The following is a 23,111-nucleotide window of genomic DNA, read 5'->3' as shown; positions in this document are numbered from 1 at the left end:
TCGTCCAGCGGGTGACGAGAGTGGGCACTCCTCAGGCAGCGAGAATTAGGTTCAAGCCTGCACCCGGGTCAAACGCACCATGCAGAGGCTTTGACTGTGGTTCATTTTTGAGGATTTCATTTGGGATCCTTCACTTTTCACAGCAATCTAGAATATTGGTGAAACTTTCGCTGGAGCTCAGGGCTTCCCCCTCATCCCGCCCCGCAAAGTTTTGGAGCAAACCAGCCCCCCTAGTTCATAGTAAGCGCCCCACAACCTCAGTCTGGGACAAATGCCTGAAACACGCGGGTAGACCCAGCAAAGCGCCGAGACTGAGGGTGCGATTGGTCATCAACTTATCGGGTCTTACTCTGAGTCCAGTTGGCTCAACCTCAGCCTCCTTGATCTCCCCCACCCCATCCCCTCAGGGACAGAAATGCGGATTCAAAAAAGACCTCGGTGCAGACCGCCGGGAAATAGGGGCCCCGAAGCTAGCCGGACTCCCGAGCGTCCAGGTGAAATGCCTGCTCCAATGAGAGGGACAGAATGGCACACGCCTCCTCTAATTGTTTTGATAACTTTCCATAAGTGGTGTGTGTGTGTGTGTGTGTGTGTGTGAGAGAGAGAGAGAGAGAGAGAGAGAGAGAGAGAGAGAGAGAGAGAGAGAGAGAGAGAGAGAGAGAGAGAGAGGAAACGGCTTATAGCCGGAGTATTAACGGTGCGGGAGGGGGAGGGAGAGGAGGGGAGGGCGCAGACAAATTCGCCGCATGCTTATTTACCTGCAAGTCGTCGGCTCCCGCGGCGGCCAGCCCCAGGCTGGGCCCTGGCAGGAGTCTTTGATCTGGGTGCATTCCATACTGAGAGCCATGGCTCATGAGGGACAGGTCGTGACGGCGGTAGGCATCGAGGCAGCCCAGCTCCCGCCTCTGCTCGTCCAGGCAGGACGACTTGAGCGCCCGCGCATTGTGCAGGTTAATAAAGTCGGCGGGCTCCCCGTGGTGGATCTGCTGGTAGTACTGCTGCGAGTGGTGGAGCGTGTTCAGAGAGTAGGCGTCGGGGGTGACGGCCGGGTGGCTATGCTGAAACTCGTAATGGAAGGACTGGTGGTGCAGCGGGGTGTACTGGTGGTTAGTGGAGAAGTAGGGGGACGCAAACTCGGTGCCGGTGGTGGAGTAAGTTAGAGGGGAGGAGGAGGAATAGGCGACAGTGGAATTGGCTACGGACTCCAGACAGCCAAGCTGCATCAAACGGTAGCTGTTTGATCCGTCGTGACGTATCTGGAAGGAAGAGGGGGAAAGGGGAGAGCAGAAAAACTTGAGGTTTGTCATTTTGCAACCGAGGCGCAGCTCTTCCGGAGCCCGGGAGCTTTCTCTGGCTCTCCAAGCGGCGCGAGCGCGCAGGGCTCGGGCCGAGCCGCAGCCGGGCTCCGCGCCTTTGCCAGGGAGCGGCTGCGAGCAGGCGGACTTGGGGTGGGCGGCCTCGTCCTCACAGTCGAGAGCGCGGAAGAAAAAAAAAAATCCCCCACCCTATATAGGTGCGGTGACACACACACACATACACACGCGCGCGCACACACGCGCACACACACACACACACTCAGCCCCTGCCCAACTTGCGCAGGGCACTGGGCTCCGGGAGCCAGGTTTGCCATTGACTCCGGGACTGCCCGGAGCAGAACGAGAGAGTCCACAGGCGCCTCGGAGCCACTCCAGCCCGCGCCCGACAGCGAGATGGCTCGGCGGTCCCCGCTGGGATGGTCTGCCAGAGCTTCTCAAAATCATTATCTATGTTTTTTTTTTTTTTTTTAAATCCAGTCTGTGTAAATCGTCCAACTTGCTCATTTCTTAACCATTTGGGGCAAGGAATCCGACCCCCCCCTCCCAACCCCTGTTCTGCTTTACTTTCCTAGAATAAGCCCATTCCTAACCGGGTGCGTGTTCCCCACCCCCCCTTGTCCACCTACCCACCACCCCCCCCATCAATCTCTTTACTTTGCCTTTCTGAGTATCTTTTCTCCATCTCTATCTCTTTCTCCTCACCCCTCCTCCCTTTCTTTATTATTAGGATTATGTTTTTCCCCCTCATTATGGCAAATGTTTCTTAACGTGGCAGAGAGTTGCCCTTCCTGGCGACAGATGTCATAACGAACTTTCCTCCCTTTCCTTCCTTAACTTCCCCCCGAAAGCCAGATTATAATTAAACGTAACGGTCCAATATAGATTAGAGACAGGGAAAGCTGCCACCACCGCCGCCACCACCGCCGCCACACACACGCGCGCTCAAAGAAAAAAAAAAAAAAGTAATAATACCTCGGCATCGTGGACTAGTCCCGGAAAGGTAGTTGACATGTTGGGTTTCTCCGAAAGCTTACGATGCAATTTCCCCCTCCAAAAAAAGAATCGGGAAAAAAATCCAAACTTCTTGTATTTTCCAATTTTTTTTAAGGAAAAAAAAAATGTTCTATAGATAGAGATCTAAATTGTAATGGCTTTGCCCGGATCAGATAGCTCCTTGCCTCGTACCCACTTAAAAACCTGTAGGAACAAAATTTTCCCTCTGCACAAAAGCAGCTCCCTGGAACAGATTTTGTACTTGCTGAGTATTTCTTTGGCTGATGTCGTAGGTCCCTTGGTAATATAGAAGTTTTGAAAATTAAGCATCAGCACTGAGAACTGGGAGGACAATAGGCAGAAGAGATTTATCCCAGGAGACAAGGAATAAATATTGTATCTTCGCCTAATAAGGAACTGGAGGTTCTTTCAACATTTTTATCCATTTTTCCAACCTTTATCATGCTTTTCTATACCGACTGAGGTGGGGACTCATCTCTGCAGAGAGCATTTGCACACATTTTATTGTGAAGATAAAGATCTAGCCCCGCTGTGTGTATATTAGAGATAGAAATATATATTAATTAAAGCTTCCTTTTCCAAGTAAGTGTTCATTCCTATTGGTTCCACTCCCTGGTTGCTGAAAGCTGCTTTTTTTTTTTTCCAATGAGCACCCAAATCAATTTCACCCAGATTGGGGTATCTGCCTTTGCCCAAGTGGGAACAATACTCCTCTCTCCACATTTACATGAATTTGGGTTATTTTCCCTTTTTTGAAAGGCAACACCTGGCAGTAGCTTTCACTTTCAGCAGCTTTAAAACAAATAACCATGATGGGCAGTCCCCAGTTTCCATCATAAAGAAATAGTGTAACTGGCAATATACTTAAGAAAAATATGAGAATAAAGACTTGTGACAAGATTCTACATTTAGGTGAAACGTTGTCTTCCACTTCTCAATCCAACCCGTTTCCCCCTCTTTTTGTATTTTCCTTCTTCCTTTTCAGAATGACTGCTGAATAGGGGGTGGGGTGTGGACCATTTAGCACTGGCACAAGGTATTTGAACACCATTACCCCCTAAATAACCCTTATATGTTTGAATGTAATATTTTACAAAGAGAGGGCAGGAAGGCGGCAGTGCACACCTAGCTTGGTCTCTTTGGTGGCTTTGTCAACTTCCAAACAGTATTTGAGCTTTACTTCGTTCAAAATTCAGCTTCCCACACTAAGTGCCCTAGTGCCTGGAACGGGTAGCTGTGGCTACAGGCCCTCAATACTGAGGCTCTGCTGATCCGCTAGCCAACTCTGCCTGTCTCCTAAGAACTGGCTGGCCCCACAGACTCATCTCAGAGATAGAAGGGGTAATTTGGTCTTAATTGCCATTTCATTTGGTTAGCTTTTAAGTGTTTAAGCTAAGAAGGTGTCTTAATAATAAGCCGCAGGCAAACAGGCATGTGGCTGTTTTTTTTTTTTTTTTTTTTAGGTCGGGGTTTGGGAGGGTTTATTAGGATCTGCTCATGCAGGCTAACTGGGGCTGTCACTCAGCGCTCTTCGCTTTATATAAATGGACAAAGGCACACGACAAGAATTGAAATGCACTGTCTGAAATGGAGATCCGTGATGCTTCAGTCCTGAGCAAGGGTCAGCTGCCAACACTTGCTCCCCTTTTCAAGGTGTGCACGTGGCCCCTCCCAACTTCTTGAAATTCCATATTTTGGTTTAATGAAACCAGCCCAATGAAGATGAAAAGCAAGAATGACCAACTTGATCTTTAAGTAGGAGGGGTAAGATAAGGGCCACTGCCACTGAGAAGATGACTTCCAAAAATGCTTGCAGTGAAATCTTTTGTTTGGCAGGACCAAGAAAGGCCTCTATATTCAGCCCACAGACAAAACAAGTGTCCGTGGGAGCCTGCTCCCACGACCTTCCCTCAGGAACCTCCACCCCTACAATACTTCCCTTGCAAAAGAAGAATGTGTAGGGCCTGCAGCTTATCTGGGGAATGGCCAGACACCCTTTCTTACCCTGGATGACTGTTGTTGGTTTCCCAGTAAGTCCCACCTGAGAAGGATGGCCCCTTCTCAGACAAGCTGCAAATCCCTCCCCCAGCTCCCCCACTGTCAGATACATCTTCACTGAAGGTGAAGGGACCTTCTTTCCCCGGCTAGGTCCAGGCAGCAGATGCAAAACCCTGTCCCTCAGGAATGACCACTCCTGGTCAAGATATCTTGGCCGCCTGCTCTGCCTGCTGTCCCAGTCTGTTTGGCCCTGCGTTTGTCCAGGTCGAGGCAAAGATCCACAGGCAGCCCTTGCACTTCTAATCCTCCTGGTGATGAGCTTTTGCCTCGAGATGAGCACATCCACAGAATGACCTCTGATTGTCTCGGCCATCTGAATCCTTCTGGACATCACCGAAGTCCTGGCAAATGTACCTCTCCCTTCCGCTCCCTAACCCCTCTCTGTTCTCCTGAGTGACTTCTAGGTACCAAGTCAAAAGACGCCCAGGGCTTCATATACTGGGTTTCTTGACCTCCCCACGACAAGACAACCCCCCACCGCCGCCTTCACTGTGATATTAGAGGAAAATAAAGATCATGAAGGGTGAAGATAATAATAATAATAACTTGTATTTAAAGGAGATGAAGTGTGGAAGATAAAGTGCTTCTCTTTTTGCTTAGGAGTCTACTTTGCCAGGACCCAGTGTTCTTTGGAAAGTGCTCCTCTCACCCGACTGCCCCAGCTTCCCACACCAACGTCTCAAAACTGTAGGGAAACCCCATTTGGCCAACTGCTTCCTCTTGCCTCATCCCAACTTAAAAAAAAAAAAAAAAAAAAGCTATTTGTCCCTGAAAGAGAAGTTGGGGGAATCATGTATGCCATATGCACAAACTGGTCAGCAACTCCCTTCCATCTGCTCGGGGGTTGTTCAACGTGCCCCTTTTCTAAAGAAACTCATTGAGGCAGGTGTGTGCTGTGCTTGGTATCTGTGTGTGTGTGTGTGTGTGTGCGCTGTGTGTGTATATGTGTCTGTGTGTGATATGAGAACACAGGATTTGTTTCTGTCAGACAGCCCCCTCCCCCATCTTCCCTTCCCATCCAATTAATAGTCTTAAGCAATTAATAAATGCCATCCTGCTTGATCCAAAAGGCTGGGCTTTTCAGCAAAGCTCATTCCTCTTTCTCTGCTTGGGCCCTTTCCGGGAGAGCGACTGGCCACACATTCTCCAGCGGGTGGCGTAATTGAATTAACTGGCCAAGGCAAGTTGGAGACACAGTGACAATCGCCTGGGGCTCCCTCCCTCAGGAAACCGATAGTGAGCATCCCAGCCTGAGCCCCGAGGCTTGGCTGGCTCCCGCCCACTCGAGATGGCTCATAAAAGCACAGAGCACTAGCCTGGAACCCTAGAAGCTGGAGAGGGTTTCTCTTAGCACCCAGCGCTTCTGTTCTGCCTTCTGATTCCATGCTCCACACTCCAGGAGGGATTGTTCCACTGCAGTCGCTTTACAGATCTGCAGGGAAATCTTTATATCTATCCTAACTGTTTTGGTTGGGATCCAGAGCTGGAGAAGAGAGTTTCTGAACAGTTTCTTATAGTTTCAGACTCTGATACGGGAAGCTCGGGACCTGTCCTGGGCTTCTGAGAGCATGCATACTAAGTCGCTTCAGCTGAGTTTGACTGTGTGACCCCATGGACTACAGCCCACCAGGCTCCTCTGTCCATGGAATTCTCCAGGCAAGAGTACTGGCATGGTTGCCGTGTTCTTCTCCAGGGGATCTTCTAGGCTGGTAGCAAGCATATTGGTCACCTCAGTTTTCATCCAGTCCCAAGCATCTCCATAGAAAAGGTCTGCCACCTACTGTGCGTTTGAGTTTTGTAGACAATTAGCAACAAGCAAGGGCCTATCCCTAGCTTTATTAAAATATATTTCTCTTCCTCCTCCTGCTTCTTCCTACTTGGGATTCCTTTTGCTCCTCCAAATGGACTTTTTTTTCCCTGTTGCTTGAATTGACTTTCCCTACAAAATTGCTTGCATAATGCTAAGTGAAGTAGAGTAGTTAAGGACTGTAATTACATGGGCATTTTTCAACCAAAAAAAACCCTTCCTTGTATATTCACATATACCAACCAAGATTTCTTCCTTCCTCTCTCCATTTTTCCTCATTTCTTTTCTTTCTTCCTTCCTCCTTAGAGGAAGGTAGAGATTAAATTCATCAAGCTTTAAGACAGCATTGTGTACATTGTCTAATAATGAAATTTAGTGTGGTCTGTTCCCAGTGGGGGGATGTGGTTCCATAACCCAGACATGAGTTGGCAGAAGAGGAGACAATTTTTACGATCACAAAGACCCTGGCTTCAGAACAATACTTGTATAAGAAGACAGCAAAACACTGACGATCCAATATTTTCTCTCCACAGAGCGGCCAGGAGGTGTAAATCTGTTTATCAGTACCTCTTCTGGCCCTTTCGAGCTTTCAAGCCCCTCTTCTTTCACTTTTTATTTCAGATGCACATAAGGAGAAGAGGTGCCGTTAGAGATTTTAAAAACCAACAAAAAACAGTGTCCTATCTTAGTGGTGTCTTATCTGGGTGGTGTTTTGGTTCTATCTGCCCTCACCCTGTGAATCTCTCACCTTCTGAGCACTCTGAGCTGGATAGTCTTCTAAGACATCAGCCTAGAGTCTCCAAGAGCCAACCACACAGGGGACCCGGTTTCACAGTCCCTCAGGATTGTAATAACCTGGAAGCATCTTCTTATCCAAGGACCTACTCTGGTGTGATTCTCCTGGCATCTCCGAGAAGTGGGTAGGTGGGTGGGTGGGGGAACAATCCTTCAGGTGGTGGAAATGGAGACAAGCTAGGTCCACCAGACAGTATCATAATCCCTGGTTCATTCAGTTTTCCTAATTAGACAAGCTAGGGAGAGAGGAGTGCTACAAATATCAGGAAAATTCGGGCGGGCGGGAGCCAGGAATCTAAAACTTGACCCAGTTACATGGACCAGGATATTAGAGGAGAAGAGTCATGGTAACGTGAATAGGCAAGGCGCTCGGGGTCAGATTCCCCTCCCTCTACCCCTAGATAAAAATGAGTAACTTGCCTTTCTTACTTCTGTTTGCCTAAGACGGTGCCGAGTCTGGACGTCTTTCTAAGGGTCCCTCCCCTTGCCTCTCCGGTGAGGATTCGCCAACTCTTCTTCCTCTTGGGGGTATTCCCTATCCCCAACCCCATTCATCCACCCATCCACAAGAAAAGGGCCACTTTCAGAAAAAAACGTTACCTTAATTGCAAATGAGAAATGGCAGACTATTTTTAAAAAGAACTGTGGGGTATTTAGGAGAAATTAACAATTCTGATAGACTCGCCAGTCATTTCAGTTTAAGGGTTGTCATTGACTTAAAAATAAAACAAACAAATTCTGTTTTCTTTCTCTTTCTTTCCGTTTTGTAAACTTTTTTTTTTCTTTTTTGTTCTCCGGATGAAACCATCAGGCAGGACCCTACCGCTCCGCCCTCTCGGCTGTTTGTCAAAAGCCTGACGCGGATCTGTATTCCGCCGTAGCCTTGCAGCCCACAGGCAACGCGGATTCCGTAATCGTACAGAGAAAATGCATTTGCAAGCAATTAAAAAGCCCCGCGAACGTATTAGTCGAAAATTAAGCGGCAGCACTCTCTCGTCTGAAGTCTTCTCTTTGATAACAGTGCAACTTGGAGCGGAGGCCCTCATCCGAGAGGGCGGACTCCTCGCCCTGCTGCAGCAGCTGCTGAGTTGGGCCGGGGCGGGGCGCCCACCCTCTCCCCGCGGCGCAGCCGCAGCCCCGCGGGTCTGGGGGCTCTCACCCTAGGCAGCCGGGCGAGCCCTGAAGGGCGCGGCGCCCGGAGGTCTCCCGGCTGGCTGCGCTCTCCCTGGGCAGGAAGCTGAGGCCTTGCTCTCCCAAGGGAGACTTGCCTCTTAGCTAAGAAACTCGTTAGTTCGCAAACGACCGCGCTGCGTCGCTCGCTCCTCCCTCCGTTGGTCTAACCTTGGAGCGTGTTAGGGGTTTTGGAAAGTCCGCCGGCTGGAGTTCCCGTATCCTGAGCCCTCGTTCACTAAAGCACTTTTACAAGTGTTGACTGCTCTGATCCCGAGAGCACACTCTCTCCCCGTTACTTTCTTTTGATAAAGCAAAGAATAGCAATTAAGTAACAGCAACACTAACACCGAGCACTTCTACGTGTGAGCTCGGTTCCGAGCTCTTCAGGAGCGTTGTCACCGTACACATCCTTCCAGCATCCATACGAGTCAAATATCACGAGGTAGGTACAGTGTTACCATCTGTGTGAGACAGGTGTGAGCGCCAACGAGGACCCTGAAGCGCTCGGCGGCTCAAGACTCTTCCTCGCCCAGCAGGAGGGCAAGCGGTGAAAGTGAGGTTCAAAGAGATTTGAGTGATCGCCTGGGTCAACTTTCGGATTCAGATGCAGATCTCTCTCCCCCGTCCCCCTCCCCACTACATCTTCTGGCTTCTACTGCATCTAAACTTTTACCAGGTTTTAATCTCCTCCTTTTATGCCAAGGCTCCATACCTTTCTAGATGTCTAACAGAACGCACCCACAAGAGGTACCCACATCGAGGCCCGGTCCAGTTTTTTTTCTGCAGTAGTAAGAGAGGGTCGACTTGACACTCTTGGCTGCAAATCCAGGTTCCCAGATCTGGCCCCTCCCTTTACTGGTGTGGGGGGCTTCCTGAGTCTGCCCCCCATCTCCCCACCCCCAGGACGGTCTGTCCCTGGCTCTATCCCCGGGAGACAGTGGTTCTGGCCGGCCGGCCCCAGCATGTACTCTCTGAGGTTGCGGCGCGAACCCGGAGCCAGGCCGCACGGGCGGCCAGAGGTACTCGCCAAGCTCCTCTTCTACGTCCTTCCCAGTTCTGCGGCGGCTGTGGTTTTGTGGCTCCACCGCGGGCCTCCCGGGCCCCCTTGTAATTGAGATGGCTAATAGTGCTGCTGTAGAACCGCCGGATTTGGAACCACAAAATCTGAGCTTCAATCCCCGATTCTACTTGAGCAGGTTACTTCATTTTCTCACTTGTACAACGGAAGGTGAATTACTAACACTTATTTCCTCTGCCTGTTGTGAGGCTGAAGTGGAAAAATAATCTTATTATCTATCTGTCCCTTTGATCAGTCTGGACCGAGGGGAGCTTTTAGTAAATGTTGGGTATTATTATTTGAAAGGAGGACAATTGTTAAGAAGGCCCCCAAAGAGAGGTTTTGTTAGTAGGACATCCCAGCTTCTTTAGGGTCCATTTTTGCAGCCCTTGGACAGATGGCACCAAAGAAAATCCAGCTGAGAGGGACTCCAGAGGCCACAAGATCCTATCCTTTGCTAAAGTGTAAAGTCACACAACTAAATAAGCCACAGGGCCAGGGCGAGAACTGCAACTCGGGCTCCTGTGCTCGCATCCACATAGTCCAAGGCCTCTCATTCAGGATCTAGGGAATGGACAGCTCACTCCCTCCACCCCACTTTCTTTTATGGCTAATAAGTATTTTCCCTTGATTTAATTAACATGTTGGTCTGTAAAAAATTTTGAATTTCATTTCTTCTCATTCACTCTCTCTCCCCTCTTTATTTCCTTCCCTTCCTCCTCCTCTCTCCCTACTTTTGCCCCAGGGTCCCCATATGCTTCCTGGGATCCTGCTCATTTATCTCCCTCTTTTCTAATCTCTGGCTTCCCAGTGGCTCAGTGGTAAAGAATCTGCCTGCCAATGCAGGAGACAAGAGTTCAATCCCTGGGCAGGGAAGATGCCCTGGAGAAGGATCCAGTATTCTTGAATATATTCTTGCCCGGGAAAACCTCATGGACAGAGGAACCCAGCAGGCCATAGGGGTTGCAAAAGAGTCAGACACGACTGAGCAACTAAAGAACAACAACAAACAACTTTAATATCCAAAGGCTTTTGTCTCACCTTGGGCTCAATATCCTGGGCATCTTCTCAGTGATACGGCCTGGGAGAGGAGGGTTGTGTGCTTCACCATCTTCAGTATTTCAAGTTCTGGTCACCCTGGTACCTATCTCACCTCCTACTTTCTAACCACCCCCTGTGGGTCTGCCTAGTTGCTGACCCCAAGCCCCTGCCTCTGCTTCTTCTCCGTCCTAGTAGCCTTGGGGAGCTTTGAGGCATCCAGGCAACCAAGGCCTCCTTTTTTTTTTTTTTTTTTTTTTACTAAAAGAGCTTTGTCTGCTTCTTCTGTCAATTACCCCAGCAGCCTCTCAGAGGTCCCGTTTATTTTTCCATTGACCTTTTCTTCCTTATGTACTGGAACAATGCCTTATTATTTTATTTATCTTAATCTCTGGTGCAATCGCCCTTTTATTCTTCAACTTGGCTGTGCTAGTGTTTGCCTTTACACTTTCTTGACTTCATTATGTAATCTTGCCGAATCTCCACGCTCTGTGCATGCTGTTTAGACCTCACGTCTGTCTTTTACTTACCCTTGAATAGTTTTGTTTTGAAACTCCTAGTCCATCCATATTTACCTTATTCCTTTGTTTCCTACTATCCGTCTGCTGCCTGGAATGCCCACAGATATTGTCCAGAAATTCGCACCGATTCTGCTTTATTGCACATTTTACCTAACAGGATGCTCTGTTTAAAAAAAAAAAAAAATTTTTTTTTTTCCTACTTTGGTCCTGCCATTTTTGGCAGCCTGTGATAATGCCCCTTCTTTCCAAGTCATTTCTGGTTATAGGGTTCATGTGGTCCTTAAACAATTGCTAAGTTTCTCTCTTTTGATTTCCCTTTGAGCAAGTGGAGGATGATAAAGAATGCATAGATCCTGCCACAGATTAGCTCTGTGACTTTAGACAAGTTACTTCACCATTCTGTTCTCACAACCAGGTTATGTTAAATGGGTGGTAAATATGTATGAACCAGCATTGTAACTGATAATGTGCTTTAAAATGATTGGGTATGATTTATTTCTGCAAATCACCTTCTTGCTAATAAGCCAAGTTGCCTCATTAGGTTTGTATCAACCATAATTGTGATGAGGGCTTCCTTTGTGGCTCAGCTGGTAAAGAATCTGCCTGCAATGCAGGAGACCTAGGTTCGATCCCTGGGTTGGAAAGATCCCCTGGAGGAGGGAAAGGCTACCAACTCCAGTATTCTGTTCTGGAGAATTCCATGGACTATATAGTCCATGGGGTTGAAAAGAGTTGGACATGACTGAGTGACTTTCAGTTCACTAATTGTGATGAAGAGTGTTGTTTCTCTTCCATGACTCATCCTTTCCAACAGTAAATTCTGCTCTGTCTGTCTTCGTAGAAATGTTTACATTTCTACTAATTTCCACATCAGAAGACTGTGTTCCAGAAGTCTAGAATCAGAAGGAGACACTTTTTGCTCAAGTCTATTCTCCATTCTGGAATCACAGAAAGCCTCGAGGGAACCTACATGCACCCTCTATATTGCCGATCTCTTATTATTATTATTTATTTGGCTGCGATGAATCTTAGTTGCAGTTTGCAGGATCTTTGCTGAGTCATGTGGGATCTTTCATTGTAGCACATGACTCTCTAGTTGTGGCATATGGGCTCCATAATTTGAGGGCTCAGTAGTTGAGACTCATGGGCTTAGTTGCGACACATGCTCCACAGCATGTGGGATCTTAGTTCCCAAACCAGGGATGGAACCTGCGTCTCCTGCGTTGCAAGGCAGATTCGTAACCACTGCATCACCAGGGAAGTCCCAGTTCCCTGGATCTTAGTGTTCTTTTTGAAAGATGGAGCTTGCAGTCTCAGAAACAACTCATCAACACTCCTGCCCTCTGGTAATCCCCTTCCTATCAATTTCCTTTTCCGCTCTCAACTACTCACTCCCTTTCTCTCTCCCTGTCTTCAGATAGAGAGTCTTAACTGAAGGAAGAAATTACCTCAGGAAAGAAGCAACCCACTTGAGGCTTTGTCCCCTGAGGGGTGCCCCACTAGTCTTCTAGGAGTAGATCATGTTATGGAAGGTCCATTTTAAGAAGTTTAGTAAAGTGGGACAGTATGGGTTAATGTTTTGTGATCGTTAGATGTGAAAATGATACCTCTCAAGCCTTCCCTTTTGGAGGAATTAGAGATTAAACCTAGCACTGAGATCTCTCTCTGGTACAAGGCACTGGAAACATGTATAGACTGTGATGTATTAAATATGTGCCATATATTAGAAATGTCTGTAATGAATGCAGACATTCTGATAAATAATACAGTGTAAGGTTCTTTGTGTGACTGAACACTATCTACTTCTCATATATTTATCTGGCAGCAGTTAAAGAGAACAGGTTTCTTTCCCTAGTTAAATACGTTGAAAGGAGTGTGTTCCAATCTGAATACTAAGATTTAGATGGTGACAAAACTAAGCACATGTAGCTGCTCTGCTTTGGCACATTCAGTTTTGACTTAGAAGAGAAGCTCTTCCATTAATTATCTGGACTCTGGTGGTGGAAGAGCTGTACTATTGCAGAATGTTAGAGCAACATCATTTTAATGTTTCTTTTCATTGATGAGATCAAGTGCATTTCAGATAGAGTTGGCAGCAAAATTCAAAGTCCTTGAGATGTAGAAATTGTATACCTTGACAATGTCTTTACCATCATTGTAGAAAATAACTGTAGGAAGGTCATCCTACCTCTTCCCAAGATGGTATGTCTAACATGAGACAGAGGTTATGTTAGGACTCTTACTTGGTTGAGAAGAATGTCAGTAGGGTGACTTGAAATGACAGAGTTAGGGTTTTATAACATCATAGAATCTATTTTTAAGAAATGATTCATTGACTAGACACTCAGAAATGCTAAAAAGTAGAAAGATGTTTCGCCCATTTATTGAACTGCTTTTGCAACTCCACACCAACACAGAAAACTGGGCCATGTTCACAAACCTAATTACAGAACTCTTCACCACATGTAATGTAGTCAGTACATTACATGATAGTGAAAAAAAGCTGATGAGAAAGAGAGACCAAAGAAAATCCAGAGCTTCTTCACTAGCAGTGAAATTTGCAAAATCATTTTGATTTTACTGGAAAATATCTCCAGTCAATGTGACTCTCTAACAAATAGACACATTCAATTTCAGATTGTCTGAAATAACTGCTGTCTTATGCAGTAATAACTAGCCACATGTGGCTATTGAACACTGTTATGGACTGAATTGTGTCCCCACCCCCCAAATTCATATACTGATGCCCTAACCCCCATGTGACTATAATTGAAGATGGGGCCTTTAAAAAGATAATTAAGGTTAAATGGGCCATAAGAATGACTCATGTCCTTATAAGAAGAGAGAGAGGCACCAGAAATGTGCACCTTCAAAGAAAAGGCCATGTGAGGACAGAATAAGAACTCAACTATCTGCCTGCTAAGGAGAGCCTCCTGGAGAAACTAAACCTGCCAACACCTTAATCTTGGACTTCCAGCCTCCAGAACTGTAAAAAAAAAATACATTTCTGTCCTTTAATCTACTCAGTCACTGATGTTTTATTGTGGTGAACTTACCAGCCTAATACAGGCACTTTGAGGAAGACAAGAAATACAAAAAGCAAAGTGATCCTCCATTGTTCAAGTGTTGGACTAGTATCAGTTAGGCCCTGGTGTTGCTATGGGCTGGCCTGACTGACACTCACAGTCAGATCTGGGTGATCCGTTGAACACAAGCCTTCACAGAATGTCAGCATCAGACAGTGCCACACTGACCATGATGGATTAAGATGGAAATAAAACTACTCGGGAAGCCTCTCTGAACACAGAACAGAGAAGCACCCGGCATATACATCTCTTGGTTAATGTGGATTACTGTTGCTTCCTTCCCAATACAACTTTAGCTTTAGTTTTTCCTCTCTATAAAAAGTTCATTGGGGGACTTCCCTGGTGGTCTAGTGGTTGGGACTTGGAGCTTTCACTACCATGGCCCAAACTGGTTGGGAAACTAAGATCCCACAAACTGTGGCATGGCAAAATAAAAGGTTTACTGATATACCCAATCATAAAATTCTCTCTCTTTCTGAGAGCAGTTTATCTAGTGTGAACCTCTGCTTCCCTGCCCATCCCTGAAATCACCCAACCAAGACACATGTCCTATAATAAGTTCTTCCTAATACCTTTTGCTGGATGTTCCATGATCCTTGTGATGTGTGTCCTCTCTTGCTACAAGTTATAAACTCAGTTTCTTCAGCTGCAGAAGTGTGTTTTGTGGTTTTTGAGTAGAAGGCATTGACAATTTGAAATGAAGCTAGTCCAAACTAAGATGTGTTGTAAAGTGCAAAACATATACCTGATGTTCAAATGCTTAGTATAAAAAAGATAATGTGAAATATCTCAATTTTTGTACTAATTATAATGATAATATTTTGGATACAGTTATAAATACATTATTAAATGCTTATTTGTTTCATTGCTTTAAAATGTGGCTACTAAATATTTAAAATTACTTATGTGACTTACATTTTATTTCTTTTGAACAGTGTTGATTTATAATGTTCCCCAAAATGTCAATTATTAAGAATTCCAACCATGGGCAGCTTACTGCAGGTTTTTTTTTTTTTTTCTTCTAAAGGAGTTTATTAGTTAAATTATAAAATGCTTCAATGTAGTAACAACTCCAAAATCTCTGTGGTTGAACACAACAAAAGTTTATTTCTCTCAAACGCACAATTGATCCTGGGTTTGGAGTCCTTCTGCTGCTAGCCTCTATCTCCATAGCCTCAGGGACCTACTGAGATCCTTATCTCTACAGTATCTCAAGGTGGAGGTTTGGGAGTGCTCTGCAGGGTCTAGCACTAGTAAATTAAGTAAATTATCCTTTGTTCTTTTGTTGGAAAAGACCCTGATGCTAGGAAAAGATTGAAGGCAGGAGGAGAAGGGAAGACAGGCTGAGATGGTTGGATGGCATCACTGACTTGACGGACATGAGTTTGAGCAAGCTCTGGGAGTCGGTGATGGACAGGGAAGCCTGGCATGCGGCAGTCCATGGGGTTGCAAAGAGTTCGACACCACTGAGCTACTGAACTGAAATGAAAGCGATCTTTTTTTTTCCAGAAATACAGTGGCCAGATCTAGTCATGTGGCACTGGTTAAGAATAAGGCCGAGAGAGAGTGTAATCTTCCCATATGCTCAGAAAGAGGGGATAATTGAAAATGAGGAACAATAGTAATTAATACCCTCCGTAAGGGGAGAAATATAAATAGAAATACAAGTTCTAGGTCTCAATTTAACACAAACTTGTGGCATATTTGATACATGCCTCAGGTATTTTATTTAGGAGACCTAGACTCAGAGAACTTCTGCAATGTTGAGCACATGGTCCAAAAAATGCTTAAGTTTTCCAACTCACATTTCTTTGATAACATTTTAAAGTTCCAAGTGAAGTTGCTCAGTCATGTCCGATTCTTTGCGACCGCATGGACTGTAACCTATCAGGCACCTCCATCCATGGGATTTTCCAGGCAAGAGTGCTGGAGTGGATTGCCATTTCCTTCTCCAGGGGATCTTCCCAACCCAGGAATCGAACCCGGGTCTCCCGCATTGCAGGCAGATGCTTTACCATCTGAGCCACCAGGGAAACTTTAAATGAACAAAATGCGTGGTTACCAATAGCTCACATTCCTTACATCTTTTCTCTTATATCTAGGTGAACCTTAAAAGAAAGTTGAAACTTTGCTTGAAAGCAGTATATAATTGAATTAAATAGAAAAAGAAGAAGCTTTCCAAGATCATTAATATTCTCCAGTTGGGGATCAGGCTCTATGTCTGTATCTATATTTGTATCAACTCTATTTCCATGTCTCATTATACATATACATACAGGTATGTGTGTGTATATGTATTCACACACACACACACACAGACACATTTCACCTGCATGTATTACTTTATTCAACAAGGATTTGTAACATTAAAAACAAATGTGATCCTGGAGATTTCATTAGTAAGAATCCTCCCATCTGCAGGAGGGATTCCTAAAATGCAGGGAACTTGCCTTTTCTTATCTTCAAAGGTCTCCTCCTAGCATCAGAAAAGTTGTTTGTAGTAAGCCCAGGGGAGAGAGGAGGGTCTGACAAGCTTTCTCCTCCCCTTTTGTGGCTGAACTGAGCAGGCTTCTAGTATGACTAATTTTAACAATATAGATCAGTAGGTTAATTTCTGGAGGGGGCAAGCCTATGGTTGTGTGGGGCATAAGAAGTGGGTGAGGGGAGAGTCAGCACTTGTTCTCATTCTCCTGCCCCCTCTTTCTCTTCTTTCTCCTGGGTCTGCCGCTGCCCTCCTACACTGCTAGCCCCCAGCACACAGCCTAAGAGAAAGGAGCTGTCCGTTCAGTACCAGGGCCACGTGCAACCTGCCCGCCAAAACACAAAGAACTGAAATATTAATTAAAAAAAGCCAATCTGCTCAATCCTCCGCCCGCAGGCAGGCTCTAACGGAAAACCGCATATGCTTTCCCTTTCTCTTCAATAAATCTTCATCTGGGCATTAAAACACCTAAAAGGATTAGTCATTAAATGCTTGTACATTTGGCTTAATTCGCAAGAAACTGTATGTCACAGGGTTACATCAGAACTGCAGTTTAATCTAATTTGCAGTATTTGCATAAGTGCTTTATTTCTTCTGCTCACTGTTGCAGGGGATAATATTAATATCGCACGTGTCCAGAGGGAGAAGGTTAAAACACCAGCACGGAAATGAGCTGGATGCTGACTGATGTATAAACATATCAAAGCGTCTTTTAAGGTAAAACACAAAAAAGAATAAATGGGAGTGTGGCTTTTCCTCCTCAAGCTGCATTTATTATTATTATTTATTATTTGATCCTAAGGTAATAAGAAAAAGGTGGTTTTTTTTGAAAAGGGGTTTTGCGCTTCAGTTGGGTATGCTGTCCAACACAGAGCATTCAAAAGTTTTCTATATGGAAACAGTGAAACCACTCTTCAAAGTCTTTAATTGTAGAGTTGTTCTTATTTTTCTTCTGAAGAGTTCCTGTAGCAACAACATCCAGTTCAGTTATGTGGGTCATTTCATCCTCCCGCCCCCTGCCAAGCATTATCCTTCTATTGAACTACTGGATGGAGCCCATACTGTTTGTATTATGCATCTACATCTGGCCCTGATAATATACTTTTTGGTGCTCCTACTTAATTTTGTGCAAGATTTTTATAATTTTGTGTGTGTGTGCTCAGTCATGTCCGACTCTTTGTGCCACGCTCCTCTGTTCATGAAATTTTCCATTTCTAGGCAAGAATACTGGAGTGGGTTGCCATTTCCTACTCAAGGAGATCTTCCTGGCCCAGGGATTGAAGCTGTGTCTCTTACATCTCCTCATTAGGCAGGTAGGTTCTTCACCACGGGTGCCACCTGGGAAGCCCTTTTCGTCATCATCGTTTAGTTGCTAAGTTGATTCCGACTCTTGGGACCCCATGGACTGTGGCCTGCCAGGCTCCTCTGTCCATGGGATTCTCCAGGTAAGAATACTGGAGTGGGTTGCCATTTCCTTCTCCAGCGGCTCTTCCTGAGCCAGGAATTGAACCCAGGTCTACTGCATTGCAGGCAGATGCTTTACTAACTGAGCTATGAGGGAAGACCCTTTACCAGACAGTAAATCCCCAGGCAAAGAGAGATCAAAGCTCTAACACTATCTTAAAAAAATCTAACTTATTAAATGCATATTTATTGGTCACATGCTCTGTGTGAGCATTCACTTTGCTGATTTTTACACATGATATATTTTCCAAACTTATTTATTGATTACATATTTTGGACAATCCTAAATTAGTGAAAGAAACTCATAAGTTGGGTTAATTCTTGCTTTATCTTGCCAGAATGCACACAGAATATAAGCTAATGTATTTTTAAAATATGCATTTAAAATTTAAAGTTTGTATTAATTTTAGTAAAACTAGTTTTTAAGGGTATGAGAGATTTGAATGTGAAGTCAGCACTTCATTGCTCAAACTTTATCTATTCGTAATAAGTAGCATCAGACTGGGGCTTTCCAGGTGGCACTAGTGGTAAAGAACCCCCCTGCCAATGCAGGAGACTTAAGAGACCCAGGGTCGATCCCTGAGTCAGGAAGATCCTGTAGAGGAGCTCATGGCAACCCACTCCAGTATTCTTGCCTGGAGAATCCCATGGACAGAGAAAGCATAGTAGACTACAGTTCAGTTCAGTTCTCAGTTCAGTCACTCAGTCGTGTCCGACTCTTTGCGACCTCATGAATCACAGCACACCAGGCCTCCCTGTCCATCACCATCTCCCGGAGTTCACTCAAACTCATGTACATCATGTCGGTAATGCCATCCAGCCATCTCATCTTGTATCATCCCCTTCTCCTCCTGCTCCCAATCCCTCCCAGCATGAGGGTCTTTTCCAATGAGTCAACTCTTCTCATGAGGTGGCCAAAGTATTGGAGTTTCAGCTTTAGCATCAGTTCTTCCAATGAACACCCAGGACTGATCTCCTTTAGGATGGACTGGTTGGATCTCCTCGAAGTCCAAGGGACTGTCAAGAGTCTTCTCCAACACCACAGTTCAAAAGCATCAATTCTTCCGCGCTCAGCTTCCTTCACAGTCCAACTTTCACATCTACACATGACTACTGGAAAAACCATAGCCTTGACTAGATGGACCTTTGTTGGCAAAGTAATGTCTCTGCTTTTGAATATGCTATCTAGGTTGGTCATAACTTTCCTTTCAAGGAGTAAGCATCTTTTAATTTCATGGCTGTAATCACCAACTGCAGTGATTTTGGAGCCCCCCAAAATAAAGTCTGACACTGTTTCCCCATCTATTTCCCATGCAGTGATGGGACCAGATGCCATGACCTTCGTTTTCTGAATGTTGAGCTTTAAGCCAACTTTTTCACTCTCCACTTTCACTTTCATCAAGAGGCTTTTTAGCTCTTCTTCACTTTCTGCTGTAAGGGTGGTATCATCTGCATATCTGAGGTTATTGATATTTCTCCCAGCAATCTTGATTCCAGCTAGTGCTTCTTCCAGCCCAGCATTTCTCATGATGTACTCTGCATATAAGTTAAATAAGCAGGGTGACAATATACAGCCTTGGCATACTCCTTTTCCTATTTGGAACCAATCTGTTGTTCCATGTCCAGTTCTAACTGTTGCTTCCTGACCTGCATATAGGTTTCTCAAGAGGCAGGTCAGGTGGTCTAGCATTCCCATCTCTTTCAGAATTTTCCACAATTCACGGCGTCGCAAAGAATTGGACATGACCGAAAGCAACTTAGTATGCATGCATATAGCCTTAGACTCTTAAAGAGTCCATTTCAATCCCATGTTTTCCTTTGTCCATGATGTGCTGGATGACATAAACAAATGTTTCCTCTAACAACTTGGAAAGTTAGCAGTATTACTTTATTGACATATTGTGCAGGTGGAGAATAAAGATGATAAATGGACAATCAGACATTCCTTGGAAAAGTAGATGTTTTTAGTTGATTTAAAACAGCAGCATTACAATTGAGCCCAAGTGCATTACTATTCACCATAGATGAGTGAATATCTGTATATTGTGCTAAAATAGCCTACAAACGTATAGAGAGTTTTTTACATTCTTGGTTTAGTCTTTAATTTTTCCATCTATAACAAATATCTCGGTCTCTGATGACTTACTTCTGATGTCAGGCCAGTATATTAGGCATTTTTCAGATTTTTTCATGCTCTGATCTTCTTTGAATTCAGCTCCTGAAATTTTCATTCCATAGCCCATCATGATATTCTTATCTAAGTTAAAAGTTTTCTTGAGTCACTTTTTAGTTTATCTTTAATAAAGAGGTAGTTAAATGGAGATTTTAGTTAACAGAGCTGAAATCACCAGAATTATTTCAGTTTTTACTTATTGTCTCTGACATTTACTCTCTTATTTTTTTACTCCTATCTCCTTTAGGTGGTATTGTTGCTGAATAATTAATTGTTTGTCAAAACATGAAATGATTATTATTGATTTCTTAATAGTCAATCAAGGTTATAACTTGATGTTTTTATCATCAAAGTTTTGTTTTACTTTGAAAAACTTTGTTACACAAAATTAAACTGATTCTGATGCTCAACGCTATTTTTGACCCTATTTAAATGTAAGTTTAACATGTTGCTTCTCAATAATTTAATTAAATTCCAATAAAAACAATTACATAATTAGTAGGAACCTATTGTATTTATATCTAATATGTTATTAAATAGTGAGGAAGGCACTAGGAAGTATATAAAAATAATTTTCAGTGGGGAATTTACAATCTAGTTGGGGAAACAGTATTCACATAAAAAAGTAAATTAAGAATACAAAACCAATTATAATGAAAGGTAAAATGTGATAATAAAGTGTGACTCATGAAGTGAGTCAGAGAATGGCATAGGTTAGTTTTCTGGGATTTGATGAAGAGGGACATTCTAAAACAACATGGTCATAGCCTAGGCATTGATTAATGGCATTAAAATCAAGTTACAAAATCATAATAATTTATTCACATTTTCAACCTCTAATTCTTCTTTGACAGATAAAATTTTCTCCATCTCTATATGAGAACATGGCTATTATTTTGTCTTTTATATAAAGCCTTTTTTTTTTTTCTCCTGAGGAACTCTCATGTTCTCTTTGCTCTAAGGAAGGAAATGATACTCACATTCAAAGCATAAACCTTAACTTCCCATGGGATAGCTTGGATGATAACTGGATAAGAGAATTACATTAGGGCAGAAGTGCAGGTCATATCATATCAAACCAAAAGCATGAGGCGAGAGTCAAGTTTAGTGAATTTTGTTTGTATCTGATCATTTTCAGGTCAGCTCTGCAATTTAAGTCTTCCTAAATAAGGATAATATTCCTGTCATTGAACATTTAATTGAGTTTCTTTTAAAGTGATAAAGTAGCACACAGAGTACCACAGACTCAGCTATTAGACTTGATCTGAAACAAATTGAAATGAATAATTCCTAATTAAAATAATGGCAACTAAAATATGGGAACCATAGAATTGGTTAGGTGAGATTTTAAACTAAACATATTGCTTTTTAACAAGTCCATCATTTCCAATGCACTGGCAATTCTAGGGAGAGAAGTTTGGGGAAACTTGTAATCTACAAGACTATTTAATATCATCTGTTGTCTACAAAAATACATAGCATTTACATCTAATTTGTATTTTTAACAATTATTTTGAGAAAGTTCTTACTATGACAAATGCTTTTTTGCTAATATATTCTGTCTGTTACATTTGGTACATATTTACAAACTCTGAAATAGAGAATTAAGGGAAAAAGATGCCTTTATATGTACATATATATACACACACACACTGCTTGCTAAATAATAGTTTCATTTAAATAATGTTTGAGCTATAGTCTTGAGGCAGGAGGTAGATAGGCCCCTTCTAGGGTAGATATTCCAAGATGAAAATATCAGGACAGTTGAGAGAGAAGGCTGAGGCCTGCCCAAATAGAAGATACGAGAACACATATCTCTCATTCTTGAAGTAGGAAACCTCTCCAATTACACATGTGCAGAAAGGCTCCTTAGAGGTCAAAAGAGGAGTAACGCTAAGTGATGCTAATTATTCATAGGCCTCTTCAGTGGAATCCATCTTTTCTAAGAGATGCTTGTGCACACATGGGAGGATCCTGAGATATACAAAGTAGGGACTCTGAACCAGGCAAGTCAAAAGACCGAGCAAAAGAAACCCAGAAGAAAAGCCCCATATAAGTGATTTAACCTGCCACAAGGGTGCTACTTCGTGACTGTCTCTCTGAGTTTGCCCACATATACTGTACTCTTCCCTCCCAATAAACACTTTCCTTGTTTCTCTACTCTGTCTTTGTGGGAATTCTTTGTCCACAAAGTTGAAGAGCCAGGGCCTTGTCACTGACCATTGGTTTAGTGGCTAGTACTGGTGCTATTACCACCATGAGTCGACCTCAATCTGTGGCAGGGAACCAAAGCCCTACTTTAAGCTACTGCAGGCTGAGGCCAGTGGAGATCAAAACCAGGATCTGGACTCCATTTCAATGCTCATTTTCATTTTGGTTTGCTTGAATGGAAATTACTAGCACTATTTTGTGTGTGTGTATGTCTAAACAAAGTGAAATTTGGTTTATGTCCCCCACCTCCTTGCAAACTTGGCTATCATCGTACGATAATAAGAAAATATATCTGGTTTCTTATGAATAGCATAGATAATGATGAGATTTTTAAATTTAATTTTGAGCCAACACTGAAATGTAGAGAGAGCAGCTTAGATGTGGACACGATGTGTCAGAAAAATTTCATGTTTAATTTTTATGTGGAGTAACAAGAATCTCTGCTTTTGAATAACGATTCAGGAGTGATTTGCTGGTTAGAGAGACAATATGCTTCAAACATATGTTATTCAAGATTGGAACAATTTTCAGAGTCCAGTCTTAAATTATTTCTGAGAATGTCCTGTGGAAGGAAAATGAATTAGAAAGGATCTGATATGGAAAATTCATTTGCATCCCATGTACAGCAGAGAACCTGTTGAATGACATTTAAAAGAGGATTAGAGCTGATTTCTTACAAGCTCTGGGATAATCAGATTTCTAAACCACAGCAGAATTAGGACTTCCAATTCACTTACAAAGGAACTGATGTCCTTGACCAGAACCCTCACAGTACATTTGCTTCTGGACAAATGATCCCTGCATCTTTTTATCTCCTTCAGGACTTTGCTTCTTTCCAATATATTTTGATGATGGTGGTTTAGTTTGCTAAGTCATGTCTGACTCTTTCGACCTCTTGGACTGTAGCCCACCAGGC

At 43.7% G+C, this 23,111-nt stretch overlaps 1 protein-coding gene across 1 annotated transcript in view; it reads right to left on the bottom strand.

Moving 5' to 3' along the window:
- Nucleotides 1–2,327, bottom strand: part of TFAP2D (transcription factor AP-2 delta) — a 60,445-nt gene extending 58,118 nt beyond the window's left edge. The window contains exons 1-2 of the mRNA XM_069563501.1: nucleotides 2,289–2,327; nucleotides 759–1,256 (exon numbers count right to left, since the gene is read on the bottom strand). Coding sequence (XP_069419602.1) covers nucleotides 759–1,256; nucleotides 2,289–2,327 — 537 coding nt within the window. The remainder of the gene's footprint in view (nucleotides 1–758; nucleotides 1,257–2,288) is intronic.
- Nucleotides 2,328–23,111: the final 20,784 nt, after the last annotated feature.

The sequence above is a fragment of the Ovis canadensis genome, chromosome 20 (genome assembly GCF_042477335.2).
Source record: "Ovis canadensis isolate MfBH-ARS-UI-01 breed Bighorn chromosome 20, ARS-UI_OviCan_v2, whole genome shotgun sequence".
Lineage (NCBI taxonomy): Eukaryota > Metazoa > Chordata > Mammalia > Artiodactyla > Bovidae > Ovis > Ovis canadensis.
This window is presented reverse-complemented; position numbering and strand designations above follow the sequence as displayed.